The sequence below is a fragment of the Trematomus bernacchii genome, unplaced genomic scaffold (assembly GCF_902827165.1).
Source record: "Trematomus bernacchii unplaced genomic scaffold, fTreBer1.1, whole genome shotgun sequence".
NCBI classification, from domain to species: domain Eukaryota; kingdom Metazoa; phylum Chordata; class Actinopteri; order Perciformes; family Nototheniidae; genus Trematomus; species Trematomus bernacchii.
In genome coordinates, this window is record NW_022988098.1 from 8959965 (window position 1) to 8987493 (window position 27529).

General features: G+C 44.5%; 3 protein-coding genes and 1 long non-coding RNA gene across 8 annotated transcripts in view; all 4 read left to right on the plus strand.

Moving 5' to 3' along the window:
• Positions 1-27384, plus strand: LOC117475365 (cullin-associated NEDD8-dissociated protein 1-like). The gene is made up of 9 exons (XM_034121511.1): positions 1-410; positions 1551-1724; positions 2553-2676; positions 10757-11046; positions 18043-18172; positions 22969-23259; positions 25312-25485; positions 26988-27024; positions 27372-27384. Exons 3-9 carry the CDS (start codon positions 2601-2603, stop codon positions 27382-27384), a joined length of 1011 nt encoding a protein of 336 aa, XP_033977402.1. The 5' UTR covers positions 1-410; positions 1551-1724; positions 2553-2600.
• LOC117475545 lies at positions 11774-14760 on the plus strand. Its single transcript, XR_004555182.1, has 3 exons — positions 11774-11866; positions 13011-13184; positions 14672-14760. It is a non-coding gene; the product is annotated as an uncharacterized LOC117475545 (long non-coding RNA).
• On the plus strand, positions 15106-17967 carry LOC117475541 (cullin-associated NEDD8-dissociated protein 1-like). Its single transcript, XM_034121818.1, has 4 exons — positions 15106-15255; positions 15915-15972; positions 16849-17047; positions 17882-17967. The coding sequence occupies exons 1-4, from the start codon at positions 15188-15190 to the stop codon at positions 17953-17955; spliced, it is 399 nt and encodes a 132-aa protein (XP_033977709.1). The 5' UTR covers positions 15106-15187; the 3' UTR covers positions 17956-17967.
• LOC117475538 (cullin-associated NEDD8-dissociated protein 1-like) overlaps positions 27331-27529 on the plus strand; it is a 40625-nt gene continuing 40426 nt past the window's right edge. For all 5 annotated transcript variants that reach the window (XM_034121814.1, XM_034121810.1, XM_034121811.1 and 2 more), the window contains exon 1: positions 27331-27480. In XM_034121814.1, coding sequence (XP_033977705.1) covers positions 27413-27480 — 68 coding nt within the window. In that variant the 5' untranslated portion in view covers positions 27331-27412. The remainder of the gene's footprint in view (positions 27481-27529) is intronic.

The following is a 27529-nucleotide window of genomic DNA, read 5'->3' on the forward strand; positions in this document are numbered from 1 at the left end:
TGGTACTGAATGTGCATCAAAGTTTTCCTATGGAGCCAAATATACCAAAAGATAAATGTAAACAACAGAAGAAGCGATCGAAATGTGTATTTCCTGGTTATCCGTGGCTCCTCAAAGTACACGCCCCTGACACATTCCTGCCGTTATAGAATGTCACGAGTTCCCCGGTGTCACCAGTTAAACGGTAACACCGGCTCCTTCGCGACCGACACATCACTACTTCCAACGCTCATACTGCAGCCCCTCCCTCTCCCACTGCTACCATGGTAACACTCTGATACTCGCCCGCACCACTCTGAGATTCGCACAGAGTAGACAGCAGTCAGCAGCAGGTTGCAGCAGGTTGCAGCAAAACGTTTCTTTCTACTGACTGGACTGGAGTTGACAAAAATCCACCAGACTTCTAGAAGGTAAGTCGTATGCGTTAGTTGCCTGTTACGCCCCACAACACTTTAGGCTTTAGTGTGTTAGCTTTAGGTAGCAAAAAAACGGAGATATGCTTACCTTTAGCTGTTATTCTGATCAAAAATGGTGTTCAATGGCATTAAAACGAGAAAAACGCTGGAAGACCTGGAAAACAGGCTCGGGGCTCAGTAAAGGCTGGCTTGACTTCAGGTATAATTCGTCTGTCAACACACTTTGGCGGTTATCCTAGTTAGCGTTAGTTTAGCTTGCTAAGCTAACGCTAGCTGATGTCGGTATGCTGGGCTGGTGTCATGCGTAGGCTACTATTAATCACTGCTGTGTGCAGTGGCGGCGCTGGGGTAGGCTACAGCCATACCAAGAAATGGCTTAGCCCCACTTTAGCCCCGCCATGAAAAATGATGTTAAAGTAAGCAAAAAAAAGTCCGCCAACTCGCGGAGTAAATTGCACAGACAGCAGTTAGTAAGATTGATTTCAGCAGCCACTTGTCTGGAAATACCGAAGACTAGAAACGGTTTTGAAATGTTTTGTCACGTAGTGATCGTCTTCTCAATAAAACATCTTTGATAATGTCTTCTGGACAATCAGAATCACGATAACGGCGTGGTGTTGTTGTAGGAAGTCCCGACGGAGAATACTTTTGCGGTAGTACATCTCTATACATCGATACAACACTACGTGTTGATAGAAATCAACACGTAATGAAATAAGACCCCACGGTTTGATGATTGATAGGTGTGTGGGCTGTCTTTCATTTTGACACACAGAACAATGGGGGCTATCCACCCTTATCCACAATGTAAAGTAATTCACACAGCCTCTTCCCTCTTCTCTCTGGAGCAGCAGGTTCAGCTTTCAGAACAAAGTAACACAAAACTAAAATGGCATTCATTTTTTTAAATGTGTAGCAATAGATTTATTTATTTTTCTTCTCAAGAGAGTACCAGAATGTGTATTTTATGTTAGTATTTCAAAAAATCTCCTGGGGGAGAATCCCCCCAGACCCCCCTGCAGGGGTTGGGTTTTCAGCATGTCAACTCTTTCACTTGTGGGGAAATTGCAGGATTGGCTCCAGGTCGCCCTTTTTATTTACTACAAGACAAATGTGCCTTTTTATTTCATACAGTTCAATTTGGATTGAGACAGGGAAATAATCTAAACCTCACGCGTGGCCCCGCCCTCTTCTCCCAGCTGACTGAACACCTGACCAATGAGCTCGCAAAGGCCCCGCCCGTTTCCATGGCGAGGACGTACATCCAGTGCCTAGCAACCGTCAGTCATCAGGGCGGCCATCGAGTCGGTGAGATCTGCTGCCACGCTCACGTGATACTAGATTTAAGGACAACACATTGGTTTCCTGACTGAGGAAGGCCATTTCTGCACGTAGAGTAACAAAATAAAATGAAAACATTTAGATTTGTTGCCTTGTGATGAAAGACAAAGAGAATATTCTGGTCATTTCAATTAGAAAAGTTTAAACAATGAGTTATTATCTCAAAATAATGACATGGTATCTTGGTAATGATGAAATACCTCAAACCTAATGACACAGTATCTGAAAATAGTGACTTAATATCTAAGAAATAATGACTTAGTATCTTAAATGAATGAGTTAATATGCTAAAATAATGATTAGATATCTAAAAATAATTGTTTAGCTTCTCAAAATTATCATGAGACATTTCTCAATAATGACTCGGTAGTCTAAAGTACAGAACGTTTTTGCATAATGATTTTAAAGTGTGTGTGTGTGTGTGTGTGTGTGTGTGTGTGTGTGTGTGTGTGTGTGTGTGTGTGGTGTGTGTGTGTGTGTGTGTGTGTGTGTGTGTGTGTGTGTGTGTGTGTGTGTGTGTGTGTGTGTGTGTGTGTGTGTGTGTGTGTGTGTGTGTGTGTGTGTGTGTGTGTGTGTGTGTGTGTGTGTGTGTGTGTGTGTGTGTGTGTGTGTGTGTGTGTGTGTGTGTGTGTGTGTGTGTGTGTGTGTGTGTGTGTGTGTGTGTGTGTGTGTGTGTGTGGTGTTGAAGTTCACGGACGTGGAGGACGACGAGCTGAGAGAGTACTGTTTCCAGGCCTTTGAAGCCTTTATACGCAGGCACACACTGACCTTCATGTTGTTTCCGTTGATTGACAGCTGTCCAAAGGAGATGTTGCCACGGTGACAAAGCTTTGCCTTAAGTTCATGACCTTTGACCCGAACTATGACGATGAAGAGGAGGAGGAAGACAGCATGGACGTGGAGGAAGGGCTGGAGGAAGGTGTGTATTCATTTATGTTTTGTGCTGTTTCAAATACTGCTGGGTATTACTAAAACTTAAATAAAAACTGTTTCTCGATTTATAAGTATGTTGCATTTAACTGATGAAAGAATATTTAATGTACTTAACATATATACATGTATGATTACAAAAGACTAACATCAGTACAATGTTTTCAGTAAAGAGCTTATAAGCAAAATATTATATTAATTTGAATACAAGTTTGACAGTAATCCGTGTTCAGTCGTGTCTTGAGGTTATATTTGACTGAGGACTCAGTTTGAATGATTTGTTAGAAAATCAATTGTTACCTTATTTACTTTACTTAGTAACTTGTAATCTGAAAAATACTCTAAAGTTCCACAAATGTGGATGTAAGTAGAGAACTTCCAGCACTGCCTTTCAGTCAGTGTTAGTCCTAATTTTCAGGTATTTGGATCTTAAAAAGAAAGTCTCATGTCTGTATCTAATAATGTACAATACAAAGACCCATAATGCATTGTTTTGTGGGTCTGTTCAGATTGATTGAGATAGAAAATGTAATTGAATCTCCTCGGCCAATGAGAAGTGATGTAAACACAATGAGAGAAAAGATGAATCCATTAAAAATAACCTCTCTTCTCTGGACTCAAGAGTCAGAACCCTACAATATTATCTCTGTTTGTTTGTAGCCTTTATTTAACCAGGTTAAAAATCCCATTGAGATCAACGATCTCTTTTTCAAGAGAGACCTGCGGTACATTGGTTACACATAAAAACAACAGAAAACAAAAAGGACATCACAACATAATTACAGGGGTATAAATTAGCAACCTATTCACAATGACAGGTATCTAATAACATTTCATCCAGCCGCGCTTTAAAATGATGCAAGGGAACCAAAATGCTCAGTTTCAATTTGTTTTGCATGGTGTTCCAAGCTAGAGGAGCAGCGCACATAAAAGCTTTAGTACCTAAAACAGTCCTAGCACTTGGCACATGTAATAAGAACACATCCTGGGATCTCAGGCAATAGCTACTTGCCACTCTCTGTGAGATCAAAGAGCAGATATAAGTTGGGAGTTTACCCAACATAGCTTTATAAATAAACATGTACCAATGACTGAGCCTCCGTACAGTAAGTGAAGGCAGACCTGCCTTGGCATACAGGGTACAGTGATGAGTAAGTGCTTTCCAGTTAGTAACAAATCTCAGAGCACTGTGATAGGCGGCATCTAACCTTTCCAGGCAATGGGCAGGTGCATTCATATAGATCAAATCACCATAGTCTAGCACAGGTCAAAAGGTCACAGAGCCTTTTCCTGGCTTCAAAAGAGAAACAGGACTTGTTTCTGAAAAAGAAACCTCGCCTAACCCTCAGCTTTTTAAGCAGATTAATGACCTGAAGTTTAAAGTAAGACAATCATCAAGCCAGATACCAAGGTATTTATAACAGCTAACCACTTGGAGTACTTGTCCTTGCATAGTCACAATATCCAAGGCAGTCTCTGGAGTCTTTTTAGCTTTAGAAAAGAGCATTACCTTGGTTTTCTCAACATTTAAAAGAAGCTTTAGTTCACATTTTCACCTAAACTATTGATGTAGATGGAGAAAAGTGGACCTAAAACAGAACCTTGAGGAACACCATTAGTAATGTTCAACCACTCAGAAGACAGCCCATCAAAATGAACACATTGGGACCTTTTAGAGAGGTAGTTCACAAACCACCCCACTGCATGGCTGGATATGCCAATACTGAGTAGCCTCTGCTTTAAGATGCGATGATCGACGGTGTCAAACGCTTTGGACAGGTCAATAAATAGAGCTGCACAACTCTGCTTATTATCTAAAATACTCGTAATGTCATTCACCACTTTCATTGTGGCAGTGATGGTGCTATGTCGCTTTCTGAAGCCTGACTGATGTTTAGACAGGATGTCATTTGTACATAAAAACACCTTTACCTGTTCACTCACTAGGCGTTCAAGAACCTTAGCCAGAACTGACAATTTAGAGATGGGCCTATAGTTATTTAAAATAGTTGCCTCCCCTCCTTTTAGTAAAGGCAAGACATAAGCTGACTTCCATACTTGTGGAATTGTGTTTGTGCTGAGGGAGAGGTTAAAAAGAGTAGTGAGAGGTGGAGCAATAAAATCTGCAGCTATCTTTAAAAAGAAAGGTTCTACGTTGTCCGGGCCGGCCGGTTTCTTAGGATCTAACTTAGATAAAGCTTCATGAACAACATTTACAGTAAAAGGAGTAAAACTGAAAGGGTTTTCCAGACCACATTGTTCAGAGTCACAGACTGGTGTTCACAGAAGCAGAGTTAGTGACTGAATCAAACAGAGAGCCACAGGACACAAAATGCTCATTAAAACAATTGAACATGGTGGCCCTGTCTGATATAGAGCCAGATGCTGTGGTAAGGCACGGAGGTAGCTCATTACGGATCTCTGTATAGAAATCAAGGTAATTGGTCAAACATATCTTGATATACTTTATATTATTTGAGTTATATCTCTCACAGGCTCCGCCCTCTACTGGACTCTATGGGTACTACCTTATCATGCAAGCATTCACCTACTGAGATTTCTATAGACGTAGCCGGCCCCGGGGCGGGCCTACCTGAATGCGTGCGCATCTCACTTCCGTATAAAAGGAGGCCTCGCCTCCTGACCACCATCCTTTACTCTTCAGCGAGCGGAGGTGGTAACCTAGCACTGAGTCCGAGACGTACAAGTGGGAGAAAGGAAGTAGAGAAAGGGAGAGATATTGTGAAAATGGAGCCACTCCTGGAGCATCGTAGTTGCCCGTCGTGTCCTGGACTGATTGCGGGAGCAGACCCGCATCGTCAGTGTTTCCAGTGCCTGGGACAGGATCATGCTGAGCAGGGAGCGGGCCAGACACCGGCCTGTGCTTCCTGCTGTTCGATCCCGATGCTAAACCGCCGGCATCGTGCGGAGCACTTCTCGAGGAAGTTCGGCCCGCAGGTGCGTGGAGAGGGAGAGGAAGAGGACCTCGAGGTGGTGGACATGGACGACCTGGAGGACGTGCCGTTTGAATTCGTCTGGAGGAAGAGAGGCTGCAGCTTAGCCGCATGTTGCCGCTAGTTGCAGTGCAACGGTGAGACGGAGGGAGAGACGCCGGTACGAAGGTCCCGTGCCGGTAGCACCCTCCGCTTCTTCAACCGACCCCGTGGGGCCAGCGTACCGGCACTCACGGGGGCGGGCTGCCCGGCCACGGCAGTCTCAGCAGCAGCAGAGAACCGCCGGGTGGGGAGCTCCGCCAAAACGCAGCTGACTGGCGGAGGGAGGAAGCGTCTCAACGGGTCTCTCCACCCAGGACGCTAGGGTGAATCCCACCTCCTCCCTGTTCAATGCCCAGGTCCCTTTTATTAGGAAAACTAATAAAGAAAAAGGTGATCTGTATCCAAGTCTGAGTGTCATTTGTTTTCACAATCCTGCACTCACACACATTGTTGACTGTACATATTCCCCACTCGCTACCCCGGTTATTTCTCCTGTAAAGGAGATAGCTAGTGGGCATGCGCAGATGAGAGAGATAAACCGCAGGAAGTGCTATAGTAGCGCTATGCGGGTACAGGGGCTTGCTAGTCGGCGCATTATGGTTAGGGAACACACTACGCCTAGAATAAAGGCTCCAATTAATACAGTTTACCGTAGTGGTAAGAGCTGCATTATGGCGGAGCTCGCGCTCTCAGGAGCCCATGGTGTGTTCAGGGACCTCAGGACACATTACGTCAACAAAAACTCCGGTTAATGCTGGTTACCATGGTAATGAGAACAGCGTTAGGGTGGAGCGCGCGCTCACACAAGAGCGCGCGATGGTGTGTTCAGGGACCTCAATAAAAAATCGGCCCTTTCTGTGTCGACCCTCCATGGGCAAATCTTCCTTTCACGGGGGATTTTGCGGCGGAACGGGTCACCAGAGAGTATCACAGCTTTATAGCTGCGGCCCCACAGCTAAGGGCTTGTCCATTAACTCAATATTATGGGGAATGGAAACTCAGCTGTGTACTGTCAGAGTGGATGGACAGGACGCTGAAACGGGTTATTCACTCCAGTTTTGCAGCGTCCCACCTCCATTCAGAGGCATGCGAGAGGTAATTCTGTCATCCCAGGAGGAGATGGGTTTCCTCTCAACAGAGATTCAGGCTTTGGTGCAGAAACAGGCTGTCTGTGGTGCATCCTCAGCAAAAGGAAAAGGGTTTTTATTCCATGTACTTCCTGGTTTTCAAGAAGACAGGGGAATTCAGACCTATTCTAGATTTGCGCAGCCTGAATCTTCACATTTGCCGCAGGAAATTTCGCATGTTAACTATCAAACAGTTACTGGGCTTGTGCAGCCGGGCGATTGGTTCACCACCATCGACCTGAAAGACGCGTACTTTCATGTGGAGATTGTGCCAGAGCACAGGAAGTATCTGCGTTTTGCCTTTCAAGGGATAGCCTACGAGTACAACAGACTCCCGTTCGGCTATTCCCTATCCCCACGCACATTCAGCAAATGTGTGGCCACAGCGCTTCAACCGCTGCGCGCCCAGGGCATGAGAGTTTTTCTTTTACATAGACGACCTCATAGTCATGGCTGGGTCCCGGGAACAGGCAATGTTTTGCACAGCACAATTGATCACACACCTAACCAAATTAGGCTTTGCGATCAATTGGGGAAAGAGCACCCCCATACCTCACCAACAGGCGTTGTATTTGGGAGTGGTGCTCGATGCAGACGCGCTACGTGCCACCCTGTCAGAGAGCAGACGTGCGTCCCTTCTCCGGGCGGTGCACAGGCTGCGACAGGGGGCGACAGTGACAGCTTTAACTGTCATGCAGGCTCTGGGTCTCATGGCGGCTGCTCACGTTGTGGTCCCATTGGGGTTACTGCATATGCGCCGCCTGCAGAGGTGGTTTTCCAGTCTGCGTTTGGATCCCAAGAGGCACAAACGGCGGCTGGTGACCATCCCCCCCTCAGTGGAGGGCAACCTCCGGTTCTGGGGGTCTCCCGGGCGCCTCCGGAGGGGGTCTCCACTGGGGCGGGTAACCTCCTACATCAGTGTTCACGGACGCATCCAGAACAGGATGGGGAGGGACCTGCCTGAAGAGGGCTATAGGTGGGCGCTGGGCTCTACGGAGTCTCAACACAGCAACCTCCTAGAGCTACGGGCGGTAGTGTTAGTTCTCCGGCATTTCATGCCCCTAATTCAAGGGAGACATGTAATGGTCAGGAGCAACAACAGCACCACAGTGGCTTATATCAACAGGCAGGGCGGAGTCCGCTCCGCCCCCTTGTTGGCCACAGCGGAGAGGCTGTGGTTATGGGCTTCAGAGGTGGTGTTATCTCTGAGAGCCCTCCATATCCCGGGACTGGAGAACAGGGGGGCCGTCCTCATGGCGAGGGGCGGCCCCCTGCCAGGCGAATGGACGCTTCACCCGGAGGTGGTGAAGCAGATCTGGGCCCAGTTCGGGAGAGCGGAAGTGGACCTGTTTGCCAGCCGGCACAACAGCCACTGTGCCCTGTGGTTCTCCATGGCCCTGAGCGACGACCCGCCTTTGGGGGTGGACGCGTTTGCACACGAGCCATGGCCAAGGAAGCTGCTATACGCCTTTCCACCGCTGCGTCTCATTCTCCCTCTCCTGGGGAGAGTGAGGCGAGAACGTCTGGCAGTCATTCTGGTGGCACCGGATCGCGTCGGGGCTCCGTGGTACTCAGAAATGACACAGATGAAGGTGGGCCAGCCCTGGGCGATTCCCCAGTTCTGGGGGTCGATGTCTCAAGAGGCAGGTGCAATCGGGGCGTTACCCACTCTGGGCCGTCCTCTTCAGGCTTGGCTCCTGAGAGGGACAGGCTGAGACAGGGTGGATTGTCTGACAGCGTTATTCAGTCTATCCAGGCAGCTAGAGCAGAATCCACCACAGCCTGTTACAGGCCAAAGTGGCTGAGATTCCAGCATTGGTGTGAGGAGCGGGGAATAGAGCCCCTATCTTGTGAGTTGGGCTCTATTTTATCCTTCTTACAGTTACTGGTGGACAGAGGGCTTGCTCATTCCACAGTGAAAGTGTATGCAGCAGCCATCTCGTCCTGTCATGAGGGTCAGCGTTCTCTCATCCACTGATGTTGCGGTTGTTACAGGGGGTCAGGAGGCTGCGCCCTGTAGTGCACGCCTCCGCCCCACAGTGGGACCTGCCGCTGGTGCTCGAGGCCTTGGTCACGGGGCCATTTGAGCCTCTTGAGCTCTCCTCCCTGAAAGCACTGTCGTGGAAGACAGCGTTGTTACTTGCCTTAAACGTCAGCCAAAAGAGTGTCCGAGTTAACCGCTCTGTCGGTGCACCCGAGCTGTTTATTGATTCGGGGTGACCAGAGTGGGGCGACACTCAGACCGAACCCCTCCTTTGTGCCCAAGAGCCTAAGGAGTGAGTTCAGGTCGAGGGCTATTCAGTTGGGGGGTTTTAGTCTTCCACCCCATGGGGGGGCTAGAGAAGCTAAATTACACCTCCTCTGCCCGGTGCGCGCATTAGCATATTATGTAGAGCGCACAGCTACCCTGAGACGCACTGAACAGCTGTTTGTGTGCTTCGGGGGCGGGGTGACTGGAAAAGCTCTGTCCAAGAAATGCCTGGCAGGCTGGCTTTGTGAAACCATTGCACACGCCTACAAGCAGGCAGGGAGAGCCTGTCCCATGGGGGTCCGTGCGCACTCCACACGAGCTGTGGCTGCATCAACAGCCTTATTCAACGGTGTGAGTGTGGAGGATATATGCACGGTGGCGTCTTGGTCAACGCCAGGCCCCTTCATAAAGTTTTATCTCTTGGATATGTCTGGCTCTTTCTCATCGTCTGTACTTGCTGTGGCAACACAGGACTGGTGAGGAGGGGGGGGGCTGTGGGTCAGTGGGCATCTGACCCCCTCCCCGGGCGTAAATGCGCTTACATTTCTCCGGACCCCTGGAGGGTCGCGGGGTGATGTAATGCGCTCTGGGCCCTTACAGGGCTGAAGGGCTCCCCTCGCCTGCCTGGGGGCAGGAGGGGGAGAGCCCTCCATATTATTGTCCCTACACACTCTGCACAGGGTCAGTGGCTGAGTGGGGGGACGTAGGGGGCACTTGCGTTCTCCCCGTGCTCCTTAGGGACTCAGGAGGGAGAGTGCATAGTGAACCCATACAGGGCTGCAGACTTTCCCTGTCTGCCTATGGGCAGACGCACGGGAGTCCTCAGCACTATTTTTGAGCACACTTTTTTGCGAGGCAAGCGCGTCAGGGTGTGCTCTATCGGCCGCAGCCCGGACTTCTCCACGGTTACAACCGAGGGAGAGGTGAGTGAGGCGCAGTGGCTGCTAAAGCCGGTCAGGGACAGTGAGGTGGAACGGTGTGCTGGACGACAGTGCGTGCATACATCGGGGCTCCGCCCACTGTACCCATAGAGTCCAGTAGAGGGCGGAGCCTGTGAGAGATATAACGTCGGGTTACGTATTGTAACCCTTGTTATATAAACACAGGCGGAGCCCTCTACCTTGGGGGCACTGTCTGTCCTATACCGCTCGCTGAAGAGTGGTGTAGGATGGTGGTCAGGAGGCGAGGCCTCCTTTTATACGGAAGTGAGATGCGCACGCATTCAGGTAGGCCCGCCCCGGGGCCGGCTACGTCTATAGAAATCTCAGTAGGTGAATGCTTGCATGATAAGGTAGTACCCATAGAGTCCAGTAGAGGGCTCCGCCTGTGTTTATATAACAAGGGTTACAATACGTAACCCGACGTTCTCGCCAATGATAAGTGATGGAAACACAGTAAAGATGTTCTGTCTGAGTCCATTGAAAAATAACCGTCTATTTGTAAGCATACCTGTCTGTACCGGCTACCCAGGGGAAGGTCAGAGAATTTAAATGAATGTCTGTATTTATGTATAATTTGCCAAGACTTAGAAGGAAAGGGGTAATGTGTGTTTGTGAGTAATAACGTGTAGATTTGAGTGGACTCAAGTGAGGCGGGTGTGATTTTTATTTACATCTCCATGTATGATATATATTTGTGGAATAAATAGAAAGTTCTAAAAAAGAATAAAATAACCATCTCTCCTCTATTCTCCAGAGTCAGACGATGAGTACAGTGACGATGACGATATGAGCTGGAAGGTGCGTCGCTCCTCCATCAAGTGTCTGGAGTCTCTGATCGCGACGCGGCGGGACCTCCTGCTGAGCTTCTTCTCCTCCGTCTGCCCCGCCCTGCTGGCCCGCTTCAAGGAGCGTGAGGAGAACGTGAGGGCGGACGTGTTCAGCGCCTTCTCCTCGCTGCTCAGACAGACCCGAGGGGGAACCAGCCTGCAGGGAAACATGAGGCCCGGGGGGGAGGAGCCGGCCCTCACACTGCTGAAGACACAGGTGTTTAAAGATCTCCTATCATGCTATCTTTAGGCATATATTATGGGTCTCAGATATATCCCAAAACCCAAATGTTGTGGTTTCCTGCGGGAGCTGAGGTCTGTTCGTCTTAGTGAATTTTTACTTTAGAGAACACCGATTGTATGTGTTAGAACAGACTCTCAGACTCTCAGACATACACACACAGACACATACAGTGTCAAAGACAAAAACAGGTGTGCAGGTTGTTCATTTTTTTATTGCCCAAGGAAGAACAGCACACGCATTTAAATAAGTATTGTTTTTATGCATTATATCCAGGGGTGCACATAACTGGTAGGCAGGTACGCATGCGCGGCAACAATCTGACATGCGTACCGTCACTTGTGTCACAAAGCGCATTTGCGTACCGACGTAAATGTGAAGCTTTTCCAGAAGGCGGTTAGTTCACCGGACGACAGAGTCGGTCTCCGTGTGCACAGACAGGGCTGCTGTTAACGTCGGTCTGTACAGCAGCCCTGCGCTAAAACAGCTGATCACAACGTGCACACACTCCGCGGTCACGAAGCTCTGTACTCTACTATCACCCCCCCCCCCCCCCCCCCCCCGTTGACAATCGCGAAGCGCTGTACTCCACTGACGCCAACCCGTTGACAATCGTGAGTTGTACAACAAAGTTGAGTACCTCATTGAGAAAGTTGTGTGCACCCCTGATTATATCATCCTTTGGGGCTCGCACAGAGTAGACAGCAGTCAGCAGCAGGTTGCAGCAGGTTGCAGCAAAACGTTTCTTTCTACTGACTGGACTGGAGTTGACAAAAATCCACCAGACTTCTAGAAGGTAAGTCGTATGCGTTAGTTGCCTGTTACGCCCCACAACACTTTAGGCTTTAGTGTGTTAGCTTTAGGTAGCAAAAAAACGGAGATATGCTTACCTTTAGCTGTTATTCTGATCAAAAATGGTGTTCAATGGCATTAAAACGAGAAAAACGCTGGAAGACCTGGAAAACAGGCTCGGGGCTCAGTAAAGGCTGGCTTGACTTCAGGTATAATTCGTCTGTCAACACACTTTGGCGGTTATCCTAGTTAGCGTTAGTTTAGCTTGCTAAGCTAACGCTAGCTGATGTCGGTATGCTGGGCTGGTGTCATGCGTAGGCTACTATTAATCACTGCTGTGTGCAGTGGCGGCGCTGGGGTAGGCTACAGCCATACCAAGAAATGGCTTAGCCCCACTTTAGCCCCGCCATGAAAAATGATGTTAAAGTAAGCAAAATAAAGTCCGCCAACTCGCGGAGTAAATTGCACAGACAGCAGTTAGTAAGATTGATTTCAGCAGCCACTTGTCTGGAAATACCGAAGACTAGAAACGGTTTTGAAATGTTTTGTCACGTAGTGATCGTCTTCTCAATAAAACATCTTTGATAATGTCTTCTGGACAATCAGAATCACGATAACGGCGTGGTGTTGTTGTAGGAAGTCCCGACGGAGAATACTTTTGCGGTAGTACATCTCTATACATCGATACAACACTACGTGTTGATAGAAATCAACACGTAATGAAATAAGACCCCACGGTTTGATGATTGATAGTTGTGTGGGCTGTCTTTCATTTTGACACACAGAACAATGGGGGCTATCCACCCTTATCCACAATGTAAAGTAATTCACACAGCCTCTTCCCTCTTCTCTCTGTGAGGAGCAGCAGGTTCAGCTTTCAGAACAAAGTAACAAAAAACTAAAATGGCATTCATTTTTTTAAATGTGTAGCAATAGATTTATTTATTTTTCTTCTCAAGAGAGTACCAGAATGTGTATTTTATGTTAGTATTTCAAAAAATCTCCTGGGGGAGAATCCCCCCAGACCCCCCTGCAGGGGTTGGGTTTTCAGCATGTCAACTCTTTCACTTGTGGGGAAATTGCAGGATTGGCTCCAGGTCGCCCTTTGTATTTACTACAAGACAAATGTGCCTTTTTATTTCATACAGTTCAATTTGGATTGAGACAGGGAAATAATCTAAACCTCACGCGTGGCCCCGCCCTCTTCTCCCAGCTGACTGAACACCTGACCAATGAGCTCGCAAAGGCCCCGCCCGTTTCCATGGCGAGGACGTACATCCAGTGCCTAGCAACCGTCAGTCATCAGGGCGGCCATCAAGTCGGTGAGATCTGCTGCCACGCTCACGTGATACTAGATTTAAGGACAACACATTGGTTTCCTGACTGAGGAAGGCCATCTCTGCACGTAGAGTAACAAAATAAAATGAAGACATTTAGATTTGTTGCCTTGTGATGAAAGACAAAGAGAATATTCTGGTCATTTCAATTAGAAAAGTTTAAACAATGAGTTATTATCTCAAAATAATGACATGGTATCTTGGTAATGATGAAATACCTCAAACCTAATGACACAGTATCTGAAAATAGTGACTTAATATCTAAGAAATAATGACTTAGTATCTTAAATGAATGAGTTAATATGCTAAAATAATGATTAGATATCTAAAAATAATTGTTTAGCTTCTCAAAATTATCATAATGAGACATTTCTCAATAATGACTCGGTAGTCTAAAGTACAGAACGCTTTTGCATAATGATTTTTGTGTGTGTGTGTGTGTGTGTGTGTGTGTGTGTGTGTGTGTGTGTGTGTGTGTGTGTGTGTGTGTGTGTGTGTGTGTGTGTGTGTGTGTGTGTGTGTGTGTGTGTGTGTGTGTGTGTGTGTGTGTGTGTGTGTGTGTGTGTGTGTGTGTGTGTGTGTGTGTGTGTGTGTGTGTGTGTGTGTGTGTGTGTGTGTGTGTGTGTGTGTGTGTGTGTGTGTGTGTGTGTGTGTGTGTGTGAATGGGACAGAGATGTTATTTTTTTCTCCGTGTTTCCAGATGAATTGAACTGTTTGTTTCTGCAGTTGAGGGAAACATTTGTAAAGCTTTTCATTTTAAACAAGATAAAAAGGCTCTTTGGCAGCTGTTACGAGGCTTAGCAGATACAATAAACCTTCTATGAGGAAGTACGGAGGAACAGAAGATAGATGGTAGTGAGGAGTCTTTTAAAGGCTGCCTTTTTGTGTGTACTCTTTCAATGTATTTGAATATTTGTATGTGATTACAAAAGCCTTATCACAGATAAAATTAGATTCTTACAAATGAATAATATTTAGTAAAATAAATACTTAATTGTCCATGAGAACCGTATAAAATAAAATCCACATTATTTACTGAAATAAATATTTAAATGTTCATGAAAGCCTCGTCTCTAATTGGTTAATTGATTAATGGACTAAGCTGACGTTGTATAAACTGTTGGTTAGTTTTATCCGATCCAAACCTGGAAATATTACGTTCGTGAAATAGCTAAAGCTGTTAAATGAATGTAGTGCGGTATAAAGTACAATATTCCCCTCTATAGTGGAGTTAAAGAGTAACGTAGCATGATAAGAAGTCACTGAATTGAAGTAAAAGCACTTAAAATGTACACTTTGTTTGAGTAAATATACGTAGTTACATTCCACCTGTATTTCCACACAAATGAACTTAAAGCCACCTGAGAATAAAAACTTGTTATGGTATAATAACTTCCCGTTTATATCTCTGACATCGGGACGTAGAGGATTGCCAGAAATCTTTTCCTCATCTTCTTCCTCTTCCTCTCCAGAAACTCTCCACCCTTCAAAGGTCTCACACACTCTTGGTGCCAACATGTGTGTGTGTGTGTGTGTGTGTGTGTGTGTGTGTGTGTGTGTGTGTGTGTGTGTGTGTGTGTGTGTGTGTGTGTGTGTGTGTGTGTGTGTGTGTGTGTGTGTGTGTGTGTGTGTGTGTGTGTGTGTGTGTGTGTGTGTGTGTGTGTGTGTGGTGTGTGTGTGTGTGTGTGTGTGTGTGTGTGTGTGTGTGTGTGTGTGTGTGTGTGTGTGTGTGTGTGTGTGTGTGTGTGTGTGTGTGTGTGTGTGTGTGTGTGTGTGTGTGTGTGTGTTGTGTGTGTGTGTGTGTGTGTGTGTGTGTGTGTGTGTGTGTGTGTGTGTGTGTGTGTGTAGTGTGTGTGTGTGTGTGTGTGTGTGTGTGGGTGTGGGTGTGGGTGTGGGTGTGGTGTGTGTGTGTGTGACAGACAGTGGGTGTGTGTGTGTGTTTGACAGTGGGTGTGTGTAAGAAGATCACCTCCCAGCTGATCGGAGCGATGGGGAAACAGGAAGACGTCTCCGTTCAGTTAGAGGCTCTGGACATCCTGTCAGACATGTTGGGAAGGTAACTGGAGGAAGTTCTTAAGAGAAAATGTTTCATGGAGAAAGTTTGTCTTTTGTTATATTTAATAAAGTAATAAAGAAAGTCAAAATAAAAGTGAAATGGATCCCAAATGTTGGAACAGAGGTACGTCATCCTCAGAGGATAGAGAAGTTCAGAACACAGCTTACAGGCACATTATATAGTAGAGAGAAAATCCAACTGGTCTGGGCCTTAAATTCTCTCAGGCATCATCTAACATCCCCACCATTAAACCATAAAACCCCCTCGTCCTTAACCAATTGCATATTCCCCTTTTACATTTCCCTTTGCCCTCCAGAAATGTAAATCCTTAACATATGTCTCTGTTAAACACATACAAGACTAAACATACAATTTAACAGAGTAAAAGCCAACCAGAGTATAAGTCTATATGTTTTAAATGATTATATGATAGTTTGTCACGACAGTAACCACAAAACATTATAAAACATTTCAAGCAGCTTTGGTTAAGATGGAAATATCTCAGCTGTTTGTCTCTTATAATTAGCTAATTTAAATTGCTCAATTGTTAATATATGATGAATGTTCACATTATACTGAACACCAGCATTATCTTTGTGTTCATTGACTCATTCATTATTGATTGTTGTTGTTTTAATGATTTCATTTGTCTTTCACAGGCTGAGCGGTGCTCTGGTCAGTTTCCACAGCGCTCTGCTCTCCAGTCTGCTCCCTCAGGTAACACATATATAACAAAAGACAAGAGGGAATATCATATCAAATGATATATGATCAAATCAGAATATTAGTAGCAATAATAGTTTTTTTGATCATATTATTATATGTTATTTTATTGTATTTATGAAAAAAGTCAAAGTCAACTTTATTGTCAATCTTTCAGTTTGTGTGTACAGACAGAGAGATCGAGATACCGTTTCCCACAATACAGAATACTATAACAAAGATATATAAAAATATGTATAAAATATGTATATCCTATATATACACAATCAACAGACACATGTATACATATGCACACATTAAAGGTGGGGTAGGTAAGTTTGAGAAACCGGCTCGAGATACACTTTTTGTTATATTCCAAGGAATGCTCTTAACATCCCGAAAGCAATGAATATCTGAAGTGCTTTGACACAAAATCCATAAAAAAATGTCATCTGTGGAAGCCGTGGTACTGTAAAAAGTCCCGGCTAAAATGATTGGATGGCCTACCTGCCTGTCAGCCTTCCATCTGTGCACAAACTTATCTCGTGCCCTCATTGGTCATGTGCGCGTTCGTGTGTGTTGGAGGAGGGGCTCTGTAAGGAAGTGGCAGATTTTCTCCGGTTGTGTATTTTCAAATTCTAGCGATCTCGAGCCGGTTTCTCAAACTTACCTACCCTACCTTTAAGATAAAAGCACAACAATCAATATATACAAAATAACAGTCACTTCAATATCTTTGGGAATGTACAAAACAAAGTTTAGTATCTGAAAACAAAGAGTAAGCATCTCAAAATAGTGATGTTTTAATGAACTGCCTACCCACGTTGCATATTGGTTGTGAGTTAAAATAGACACCCTTCAGATAAACCTAATATCCATCCATCTGGTCAGCTGACCAGCTCCAGGATGGCGGTGAGGAAGCGCTCCATCTTGGCTCTGGGTCACCTGGTTCCCTGCTGTAGCCCCGCCCTCTTCTCCCAGCTGACTGAACACCTGACCAATGAGCTCGCAAAGGCCCCGCCCGTTTCCATGGCGAGGACGTACATCCAGTGCCTAGCAACCGTCAGTCGTCAGGGCGGCCATCGAGTCGGTGAGATCTGCTGCCACGCTCACGTGATACTAGATTTAAGGACAACACATTGGTTTCCTGACTGAGGAAGGCCATCTCTGCACGTAGAGTAACAAAATAAAATGAAGACATTTAGATTTGTTGCCTTGTGATGAAAGACAAAGAGAATATTCTGGTCATTTCAATTAGAAAAGTTTAAACAATGAGTTATTATCTCAAAATAATGACATGGTATCTTGGTAATGATGAGATACCTCAAACCTAATGACACAGTATCTGAAAATAGTGACTTAGTATCTAAGAAATAATGACTTAGTATCTTAAATGAATGAGTTAATATGCTAAAATAATGATTAGATATCTAAAAATAATTGTTTAGCTTCTCAAAATTATCATAATGAGACATTTCTCAATAATGACTCGGTAGTCTAAAGTACAGAACGCTTTTGCATAATGATTTTAAAGTATCTTTTTCAATCACACGGCTAAGTTGTCATCTTTTTTTCCCCCGTACCTTTTGGATATCAGTTTCCATCTCGATTACTAACATACTTTTATTTTGAAAAGATCTTCATTTTGACATTTTCATTCTCAATTTACGAAAAAAGAACACATCTAGAAACTCATAAGCTGTGTGTGTGTGTGTGTGTGTGTGTGTGTGTGTGTGTGTGTGTGTGTGTGTGTGTGTGTGTGTGTGTGTGTGTGTGTGTGTGTGTGTGTGTGTGTGTGTGTGTGTGTGTGTGTGTGTGTGTGTGTGTGTGTGTGTGTGTGTGTGTGTGTGTGTGTGTGTGTGTGTGTGTGTGTGTGTGTGTGTGTGTGTGTGTGTGTGTGTGTGTGTGTGTGTATTTAGAAAAGTTAATCCCGATGGTGTTGAAGTTCACGGACGTGGAGGACGACGAGCTGAGAGAGTACTGTTTCCAGGCCTTTGAAGCCTTTATACGCAGGTACACACACACACACACACACACACACACACACACAGACACCTTCATGTTGTTGTTTCCGTTGATTGACAGCTGTCCAAAGGAGATGTTGCCACGGTGACAAAGCTTTGCCTTAAGTTCATGACCTTTGACCCGAACTACAACTATGACGATGAAGAGGAGGAGGAAGACAGCATGGACGTGGAGGAAGGGCTGGAGGAAGGTGTGTATTCATTTATGTTTTGTGCTGTTTCAAATACTGCTGGGTATTACTAAAACTGAAATAAAAACTGTTTCTCGATTTATAAGTATGTTGCATTTAACTGATGAAAGAATATTTAATGTACTTACCATATATACATGTATGATTACAAAAGACTAACATCAGTACAATGTTTTCAGTAAAGAGCTTATAAGCTAAATATTATATTAATTTGTTTTTATTTTGATAACTTTTAATACAAGTTTGACAGTAATCTGTGTTCAGTCGTGTCTTGAGGTTATATTTGACTGAGGACTCAGTTTGAATGATTTGTTAGAAAATCAATTGTTACCTTATTTACTTTACTTAGTAACTTGTAATCTGAAAAATACTCTAAAGTTCCACAAATGTGGATGTAAGTAGAGAACTTCCAGCACTGCCTTTCAGTCAGTGTTAGTCCTAATTTTCAGGTATTTGGATCTTAAAGAGAAAGTCTCATGTCTGTATCTAATAATGTACAATACAAAGACCCATAATGCATTGTTTTGTGGGTCTGTTCAGATTGATTGAGATAGAAAATGTAATTGAATCTCCTCGGCCAATGAGAAGTGATGTAAACACAATGAGAGAAAAGATGAATCCATTAAAAATAACCTCTCTTCTCTGGACTCAAGAGTCAGAACCCTACAATATTATCTCTGTTTGTTTGTAGCCTTTATTTAACCAGGTTAAAAATCCCATTGAGATCAACGATCTCTTTTTCAAGAGAGACCTGCGGTACATTGGTTACACATAAAAACAACAGAAAACAAAAAGGACGTCACAACATAATTACAGGGGTATAAATTAGCAACCTATTCACAATGACAGGTATCTAATAACATTTCATCCAGCCGCGCTTTAAAATGATGCAAGGGAACCAAAATGCTCAGTTTCAATTTGTTTTGCATGGTGTTCCAAGCTAGAGGAGCAGCGCACATAAAAGCTTTAGTACCTAAAACAGTCCTAGCACTTAGCACATGTAATAAAAACACATCCTGGGATCTCAGGCAATAGCTACTTGCCACTCTCTGTGAGATCAAGGAGCATATATAAGTTGGGAGTTTACCCAACATAGCTTTATAAATAAACATGTACCAATGACTGAGCCTCCGTACAGTAAGTGAAGGCAGACCTGCCTTGGCATACAGGGTACAGTGATGAGTAAGTACTTTACAGTTAGTAACAAATCTCAGAGCACTGTGATAGGCGGCATCTAACCTTTCCAGGCAATGGGCAGGTGCATTCATATAGATCAGATCACCATAGTCTAGCACAGGTCAAAAGGTCACAGAGCCTTTTCCTGGCTTCAAAAGAGAAACAGGACTTGTTTCTGAAAAAGAAACCTCGTCTAACCCTCAGCTTTTTAAGCAGATTAATGACCTGCAGTTTAAAAGTAAGACAATCATCAAGCCAGATACCAAGGTATTTATAACAGCTAACCACTTGGAGTACTTGTCCTTGCATAGTAACAATATCCAAAGCAGTCTCTGGAGTCTTTTTAGCTTTAGAAAAGAGCATTACCTTGGTTTTCTCAACATTTAAAAGAAGCTGAAGTTCAGAGAGCTGAGTCTGAATAATGTTAAAAAACAGCCTGTAATTTAACAACAGCCTCCTTAATGGAGGGACCTGCACAGTACATCACGGTGTCATCACAAGGCAAAAAGGCAATCACAAATATGACTCCAGCTAAAAAAACTCTCTGTACCTCTGATGACCTGCAAAAAGCAAATGAACTGAATGACTTTTACATGAGATTTGAAACCCAGGACTTCTCCTCTGAATGTACAGATATCTTAGAGACAATCTCTGCTACTGACCAGGATGAAAGGGTGCTGATTGACCCTTTAAAGGTCCAATCACTTTTCAAACACACCTGTACTAAGAAGGCCACAGGGCCAGATGGCATCTCTGCATTCCTTCTGAAGACATTTGCAGAAGAACTGACATCAGCATGGTGTCCCATATTTCAAAAATCTGTTGATCTTCACACCATCCCCACCCTCTGGAAAAAATCAATAATAAAACCTGTCCCCAAAAAACCTTGTCCAAAGGTAAACAATGATTTTAGGCCTATTGCATTGACATCCATTGTCATGAAATGTTTTGAGAGGATCATGGTGCCGCTGCTAAAGAAAGAGGTTGATGTACATTTAGACCCTTTTCAGTTTGCCTATAAGCAAGGGCGTGGCACAGACGATGCTCTAAATAGCATCACACACCTGGTCACTAAACACCTGGAAGACCCTAAGGCATATGTACGCCTACTGTTTGTGGATTTCAGCTCGGCTTTTAACACACTGCAGCCTCACATCTTGCTTCAAAAACTGATAAAGATCAGTATAAATCCTTTTATCTTGAAATGGTATTTTTCGTTTTTAACCAATCGCACTCAGCATGTCAGGGTCAACAATGCCCTCTCAGAGCCCTGGACCATCAGTACAGGAGCTCCCCAGGGTTGTGTGAGCTCCCCGGTCCTCTTCACATTGTACACAAACGACTGTACGAGAATCCACCCGGAGAACTATATCATCAAATTCTCAGATGATACAGCCATCCTTGGCTTGATGCACAAAGGCAGCAGTTCATCGGCTTATCACTCTGAAATAGAGAGATTTGTGCAGTGGTGTGATTTTAACCATCTGGTGCTGAATGTGAAGAAGACTGAGGAGATGGTGTGGGACCCAAAGGCAGTGGGTGACCTTAGGCCGGTGGTTATCCACAACGAACCCATAACTCAGGTCAGCTCCTATAAGTATCTTGGTGTCCATCTAGATAATACACTCAGCTGGAAGGCGCATGTTCAAGGTCTGTGCTCTAGACTTCAGCAGCGGTTGTACTTTCTGCGTCGACTCCGGGCTTTCGGAGTCGACCAGAAGTTCATGTTACTGTTCTATCATGCAGTGTTGGAGAGCATCATGAGGTATGGTATCACTGCCTGGTATGGTAACTTGACAGTGCAGTCAAAGTCACAGATCGCTCGCCTAGTACAGACTGCTATGAAGATTATGGGGGTTAAAAAACACCCATCTCTCCAAAACATATACGAGCAGTCCATTATCAGACAGGCAAAATAAATGGTGTCTGATCCCACCCACATACTCCACCCAGAATTCCAGCTCCTACCTTCTGGTAGAAGATTCAGGGTTCCCAGGAGCAGGCTGAACCACTATAAGCACTCATTCCTACCTATGTCGATTAAGCTTCTTAATGAAATGATATGTAGTCAAATGTAATGAAATGTACTTTTTTTAATGTTGGCCATGAGGGTTGTGCAATAGGTCGCCATTGTCAGTATGTACGTGTGTGTATTGTGTTTGTTCAAACGGTGTATGACTGATGATATGTGTATGTCTCTTAATGTCCACTATGTTTGTATATGTACATGGATGCACTGCAGGACGGAGTCCAGAACAAATTTCCTTACGGGAACAATAAAGTATATCGTATCGTATCGTATCGTATCGTATCGTATCGTATCCACATAAAAATGTAAAGTAGCTTCATCCACATTTTCACCTAAACTATTGATGTAGATGGAGAATAAAGTGGACCTAAAACAGAACCTTGAGGAACACCATTAGTAATGTTTAACCACTCAGAAGACAGCCCATCAAAGTGAACACATTGGGACCTTTCAGAGAGGTAGTTCACAAACCACCCCACTGCATGGCTGGATAAGCCAATACTGAGTAGCCTCTGCTTTAAGATGCGATGATCGACGGTGTCAAACGCTTTGTACAGGTCAATAAATAGAGCTGCACAGCTCTGCTTTTTATCTAAAATACTCGTAATGCCATTCACCACTTTCATTGTGGCAGTGATGGTGCTATGTTGCTTTCTGAAGCCTGACTGATGTTTAGACAGGATGTCATTTGTACATAAGAACACCTTTACCTGTTCACTCACTAGGCGTTCAAGAACCTTAGCCAGAACTGACAATTTAGAGATGGGCCTATAGTTATTTAAAATAGTTTCCTCCCCTCCTTTTAGTAAAGGCAAGACATACGCTGACTTCTATACTTGTGGAATTGTGTTTGTGCTGAGGGAGAGGTTAAAAAGAGAAGTGAGAGGTGGAGCAATACAATCTGCAGCTATCTTTAAAAAGAAAGGTTCTACGTTGTCCGGGCCGGCCGGTTTCTTAGGATCTAACTTAGATAATGCTTCATGAACAACATTAACAGTAAAAGGAGTAAAACTGAAAGGGTTTTCCAGACCACATTGTTCAGAGTCACAGACTGTGGTGTTCACAGAAGCAGAGTTAGTGACTGAATCAAACAGAGAGCCACAGGACACAAAATGCTCATTAAAACAATTTAACATGGTGGCCCTGTCTGATATAGAGCCAGATGCTGTGGTAAGGCACGGAGGTAGCTCATTACGGATCTCTGTATAGAAATCAAGGTAATTGGTCAAACATATCTTGATATACTTTATATTATTTGAGTTCTCGCCTATGATAAGTGATGGAAACACAGTAAAGATGTTCTGTCTGAGTCCATTGAAAAATAACCGTCTATTTGTAAGCATACCTGTCTGTACCGGCTACCCAGGGGAAGGTCAGAGAATTTAAATGAATGTGTATTTATGTATAATTTGCCAAGACTTAGAAGGAAAGGGGTAATGTGTGTTTGTGAGCAATAACGTGTAGATTTGAGTGGACTGTCAACTGAGGCGGGTGTGATTTTTATTTACATCTCCATGTATGATATATATTTGTGGAATAAATAGAAAGTTCTAAAAAAGAATAAAATAACCATCTCTCCTCTATTCTCCAGAGTCAGACGATGAGTACAGTGACGATGACGATATGAGCTGGAAGGTGCGTCGCTCCTCCATCAAGTGTCTGGAAGTCTCTGATCGCGACGCGGCGGGACCTCCTGCTGAGCTTCTTCTCCTCCGTCTGCCCCGCCCTGCTGGCCCGCTTCAAGGAGCGCGAGGAGAACGTGAGGGCGGACGTGTTCAGCGCCTTCTCCTCGCTGCTCAGACAGACCCGAGGGGGAACCAGCCTGCAGGGAAACATGAGGCCCGGGGGGGAGGAGCCGGCCCTCACACTGCTGAAGACACAGGTGTTTAAAGATCTCCTATCATGCTATTTTAGGAATATATTATGGGTCTCAGATATATCCCAGAACCCAAAAGTTGTGGTTTCCTGCGGGAGCTGAGGTCTGTACGTCTTAGTGAATTTTTACTTTAGAGAACACCGATTGTATGTGTTAGAACAGACTCTCAGACTCTCAGACATACACACACAGACACATACAGTGTCAAAGACAAAAACAGGTGTGCAGGTTGTTCATTTTTTTTATTACCCAAGGAAGAACAGCACACGCATTTAAATAAGTATTGTTTTTATGCATTATATCCAGGGGTGCACATAACTGGTACGCAGGTACGCATGCGCGGCAACAATCTGACATGCGTACCGTCACTTGTGTCACAAAGCGCATTTGCGTACCGACGTAAATGTGAAGCTTTTCCAGAAGGCGGTTAGTTCACCGGACGACAGTCGGTCTCCGTGTGCAGGGCTGCTGTTAACGTCGGTCTGTACAGCAGCCCTGCGCTAAAACAGCTGATCACAACGTTCACACACTCCGCAGTCACGAAGCGCTGTACTCTACTACCAACCCCCCCCGTTGACAATCGTGAAGCGCTGTACTCCACTGACGCTACCCCCCCCCCCCGTTGACAATCGCGAAGCGCTGTACTCCACTGACGCCACCCCCCCCCCCCCCGTTGACAATCGTGAAGCGCTGTACTCCACTGACGCCAACCCGTTGACAATCGTGAGTTGTACAACAAAGTTGAGTACCTCATTGAGAAAGTTGTGTGCACCCCTGATTATATCATCCTTTGGGGCTCGCACAGAGTAGACAGCAGTCAGCAGCAGGTTGCAGCAGGTTGCAGCAAAACGTTTCTTTCTACTGACTGGACTGGGAGTTGACAAAAATCCACCCAGACTTCTAGAAGGTAAGGTCGTATGCGTTAGTTGCCTGTTACGCCCCACAACACTTTAGGCTTTAGTGTGTTAGCTTTAGGTAGCAAAAAAAAACGGAGATATGCTTTACCTTTAGCTGTTATTCTGATCAAAAATGGTGTTCAATGGCATTAAAACGAGGAAAAACGCTGGAAGACCTGGAAAACAGGCTCGGGGGCTCAGTAAAGGCATGGCTTGACTTCAGGTATAATTCGTCTGTCAACACACTTTGGCGGTTATCCTAGTTAGCGTTAGTTTAGCTTGCTAAGCTAACGCTAGCTGATGTCGGTATGCTGGGCTGGTGTCATGCGTAGGCTACTATTAATCACTGCTGTGTGCAGTGGCGGCGCTGGGGTAGGCTACAGCCATACCAAGAAATGGCTTAGCCCCACTTTAGCCCCCGCCATGAAAAAATGATGTTAAAGTAAGCAAAATAAAGTCCGCCAACTCGCGGAGTAAATTGCACAGACAGCAGTTAGTAAGATTGATTTCAGCAGCCACTTGTCTGGAAATACCGAAGACTAGAAACGGTTTTGAAATGTTTTGTCACGTAGTGATCGTCTTCTCAATAAAACATCTTTGATAATGTCTTCTGGACAATCAGAATCACGATAACGGCGTGGTGTTGTTGTAGGAAGTCCCGACGGAGAATACTTTTGCGGTAGTACATCTCTATACATCGATACAACACTACGTGTTGATAGAAATCAACACGTAATGAAATAAGACCCCACGGTTTGATGATTGATAGTTGTGTGGGCTGTCTTTCATTTTGACACACAGAACAATGGGGGCTATCCACCCTTATCCACAATGTAAAGTAATTCACACAGCCTCTTCCTCTTCTCTCTGTGAGGAGCAGCAGGTTCAGCTTTCAGAACAAAGTAACAAAAAACTAAAATGGCATTCATTTTTTAAATGTGTAGCAATAGATTTATTTATTTTTCTTCTCAAGAGAGTACCAGAATGTGTATTTTATGTTAGTATTTCAAAAAATCTCCTGGGGGAGAATCCCCCCAGACCCCCCTGCAGGGGTTGGGTTTTCAGCATGTCAACTCTTTCACTTGTGGGGAAATTGCAGGATTGGCTCCAGGTCGCCCTTTGTATTTACTACAAGACAAATGTGCCTTTTTATTTCATACAGTTCAATTTGGATTGAGACAGGGAAATAATCTAAACCTCACGCGTGGCCCCGCCCTCTTCTCCCAGCTGACTGAACACCTGACCAATGAGCTCGCAAAGGCCCCGCCCGTTTCCATGGCGAGGACGTACATCCAGTGCCTAGCAACCGTCAGTCATCAGGGCGGCCATCAAGTCGGTGAGATCTGCTGCCACGCTCACGTGATACTAGATTTAAGGACAACACATTGGTTTCCTGACTGAGGAAGGCCATCTCTGCACGTAGAGTAACAAAATAAAATGAAGACATTTAGATTTGTTGGCCTTGTGAATGAAAGACAAAGAGAATATTCTGGTCATTTCAATTAGAAAAGTTTAAACAATGAGTTATTATCTCAAAATAATGACATGGTATCTTGGTAATGATGAAATACCTCAAACCTAATGACACAGTATCTGAAAATAGTGACTTAATATCTAAGAAATAATGACTTAGTATCTTAAATGAATGAGTTAATATGCTAAATAATGATTAGATATCTAAAAATAATTGTTTAGCTTCTCAAAATTATCATAATGAGACATTTCTCAATAATGACTCGGTAGTCTAAAAGTACAGAACGCTTTTGCATAATGATTTTGTGTGTGTGTGTGTGTGTGTGTGTGTGTGTGTGTGTGTGTGTGTGTGTGTGTGTGTGTGTGTGTGTGTGTGGTGTGTGTGTGTGTGGGTGTGTGTGTGTGTGTGTGTGTGGTTGGTGTGTGTGTGTGTGTGTGTGTGTGTGTGTGTGTGTGTGTGTGTGTGTGTGTGTGTGTGTGTGTGTGTGTGTGTGTGTGTGTGTGGTGTGTGTTGTGTGTGTGTGTGTGTGTGTGTGTGTGTGTGTGTGTGTGAATGGGACAGAGATGTTATTTTTTTCTCTCCGTGTTTCCAGATGCATTGAACTGTTTGTTTCTCTGCCGTTGAGGGAAACATTTGTAAAGCTTTTCATTTTAAACAAGATAAAAAGGCTCTTTGGCAGCTGTTACGAGGCTTAGCAGATACAATAAACCTTCTATGAGGAAGTACGGAGGAACAGAAGATAGATGGTAGTGAGGAGTCTTTTAAAGGCTGCCTTTTTGTGTGTACTCTTTCAATGTATTTGAATATTTGTATGTGATTACAAAAGCCTTATCACAGATAAAATTAGATTCTTACAAATGAATAATATTTAGTAAAATAAATACTTAATTGTCCATGAGAACCGTATAAAATAAAATCCACATTATTTACTGAAATAAATATTTAAATGTTCATGAAAGCCTCGTCTCTAATTGGTTAATTGATTAATGGACTAAGCTGACGTTGTATAAACTGTTGGTTAGTTTATCCGATCCAAACCTGGAAATATTACGTTCGTGAAATAGCTAAAGCTGTTAAATGAATGTAGTGCGGTATAAAGTACAATATTCCCCTCTATAGTGGAGTTAAAGAGTAACGTAGCATGATAAGAAGTCACTGAATTGAAGTAAAAGCACTTAAAAATGTACACTTTGTTTGAGTAAATATACGTAGTTACATTCCACCCTGTATTTCCACACAAATGAACTTAAAGCCACTGAGAATAAAACTTGTTATGGTATAATAACTTCCCGTTTATATCTCTGACATCGGGACGTAGAGGATTGCCAGAATCTTTTCCTCATCTTCTTCCTCTTCCTCTCCAGAAACTCTCCACCCTTCAAAGGGTCTCACACACTCTTGGTGCCAACATGTGTTGTGTGTGGTGGTGTGTGTGTGTGTGTGTGTGTGTGTGTGTGTGTGGTGTTGTGTGTGTGGGGTGTGTGTGTGTGTGTGTGTTGTGTGTGTGTGTGGGTGTGTGTGTGTGTGTGTGTGTGTGGTGTGTTGTGTGTGGTGTGTGTGTGTGTGTTGTGTGTGTGGTGGGTGTGGTGTGTGTGGTGGTTGTTGTGTGGTGTGTGTGGTGTGTGTGTGTGTGTGTGTGTGTGTGTGTGTGTGTGTGTGGTGTGGGTGTGTGTGTGTGTTGTGTGTGTGTGTGTGTGTGTGTGTGTGGTGTGTGTGACAGACAGTGGGTGTGTGTGTGTGTTTGACAGTGGGTGTGTGTAAGAAGATCACCTCCCAGCTGATCGGAGCGATGGGGAAACAGGAAGACGTCTCCGTTCAGTTAGAGGCTCTGGACATCCTGTCAGACATGTTGGGAAGGTAACTGGAGGAAGTTCTTAAGAGAAAATGTTTCATGGAGAAAGTTTGT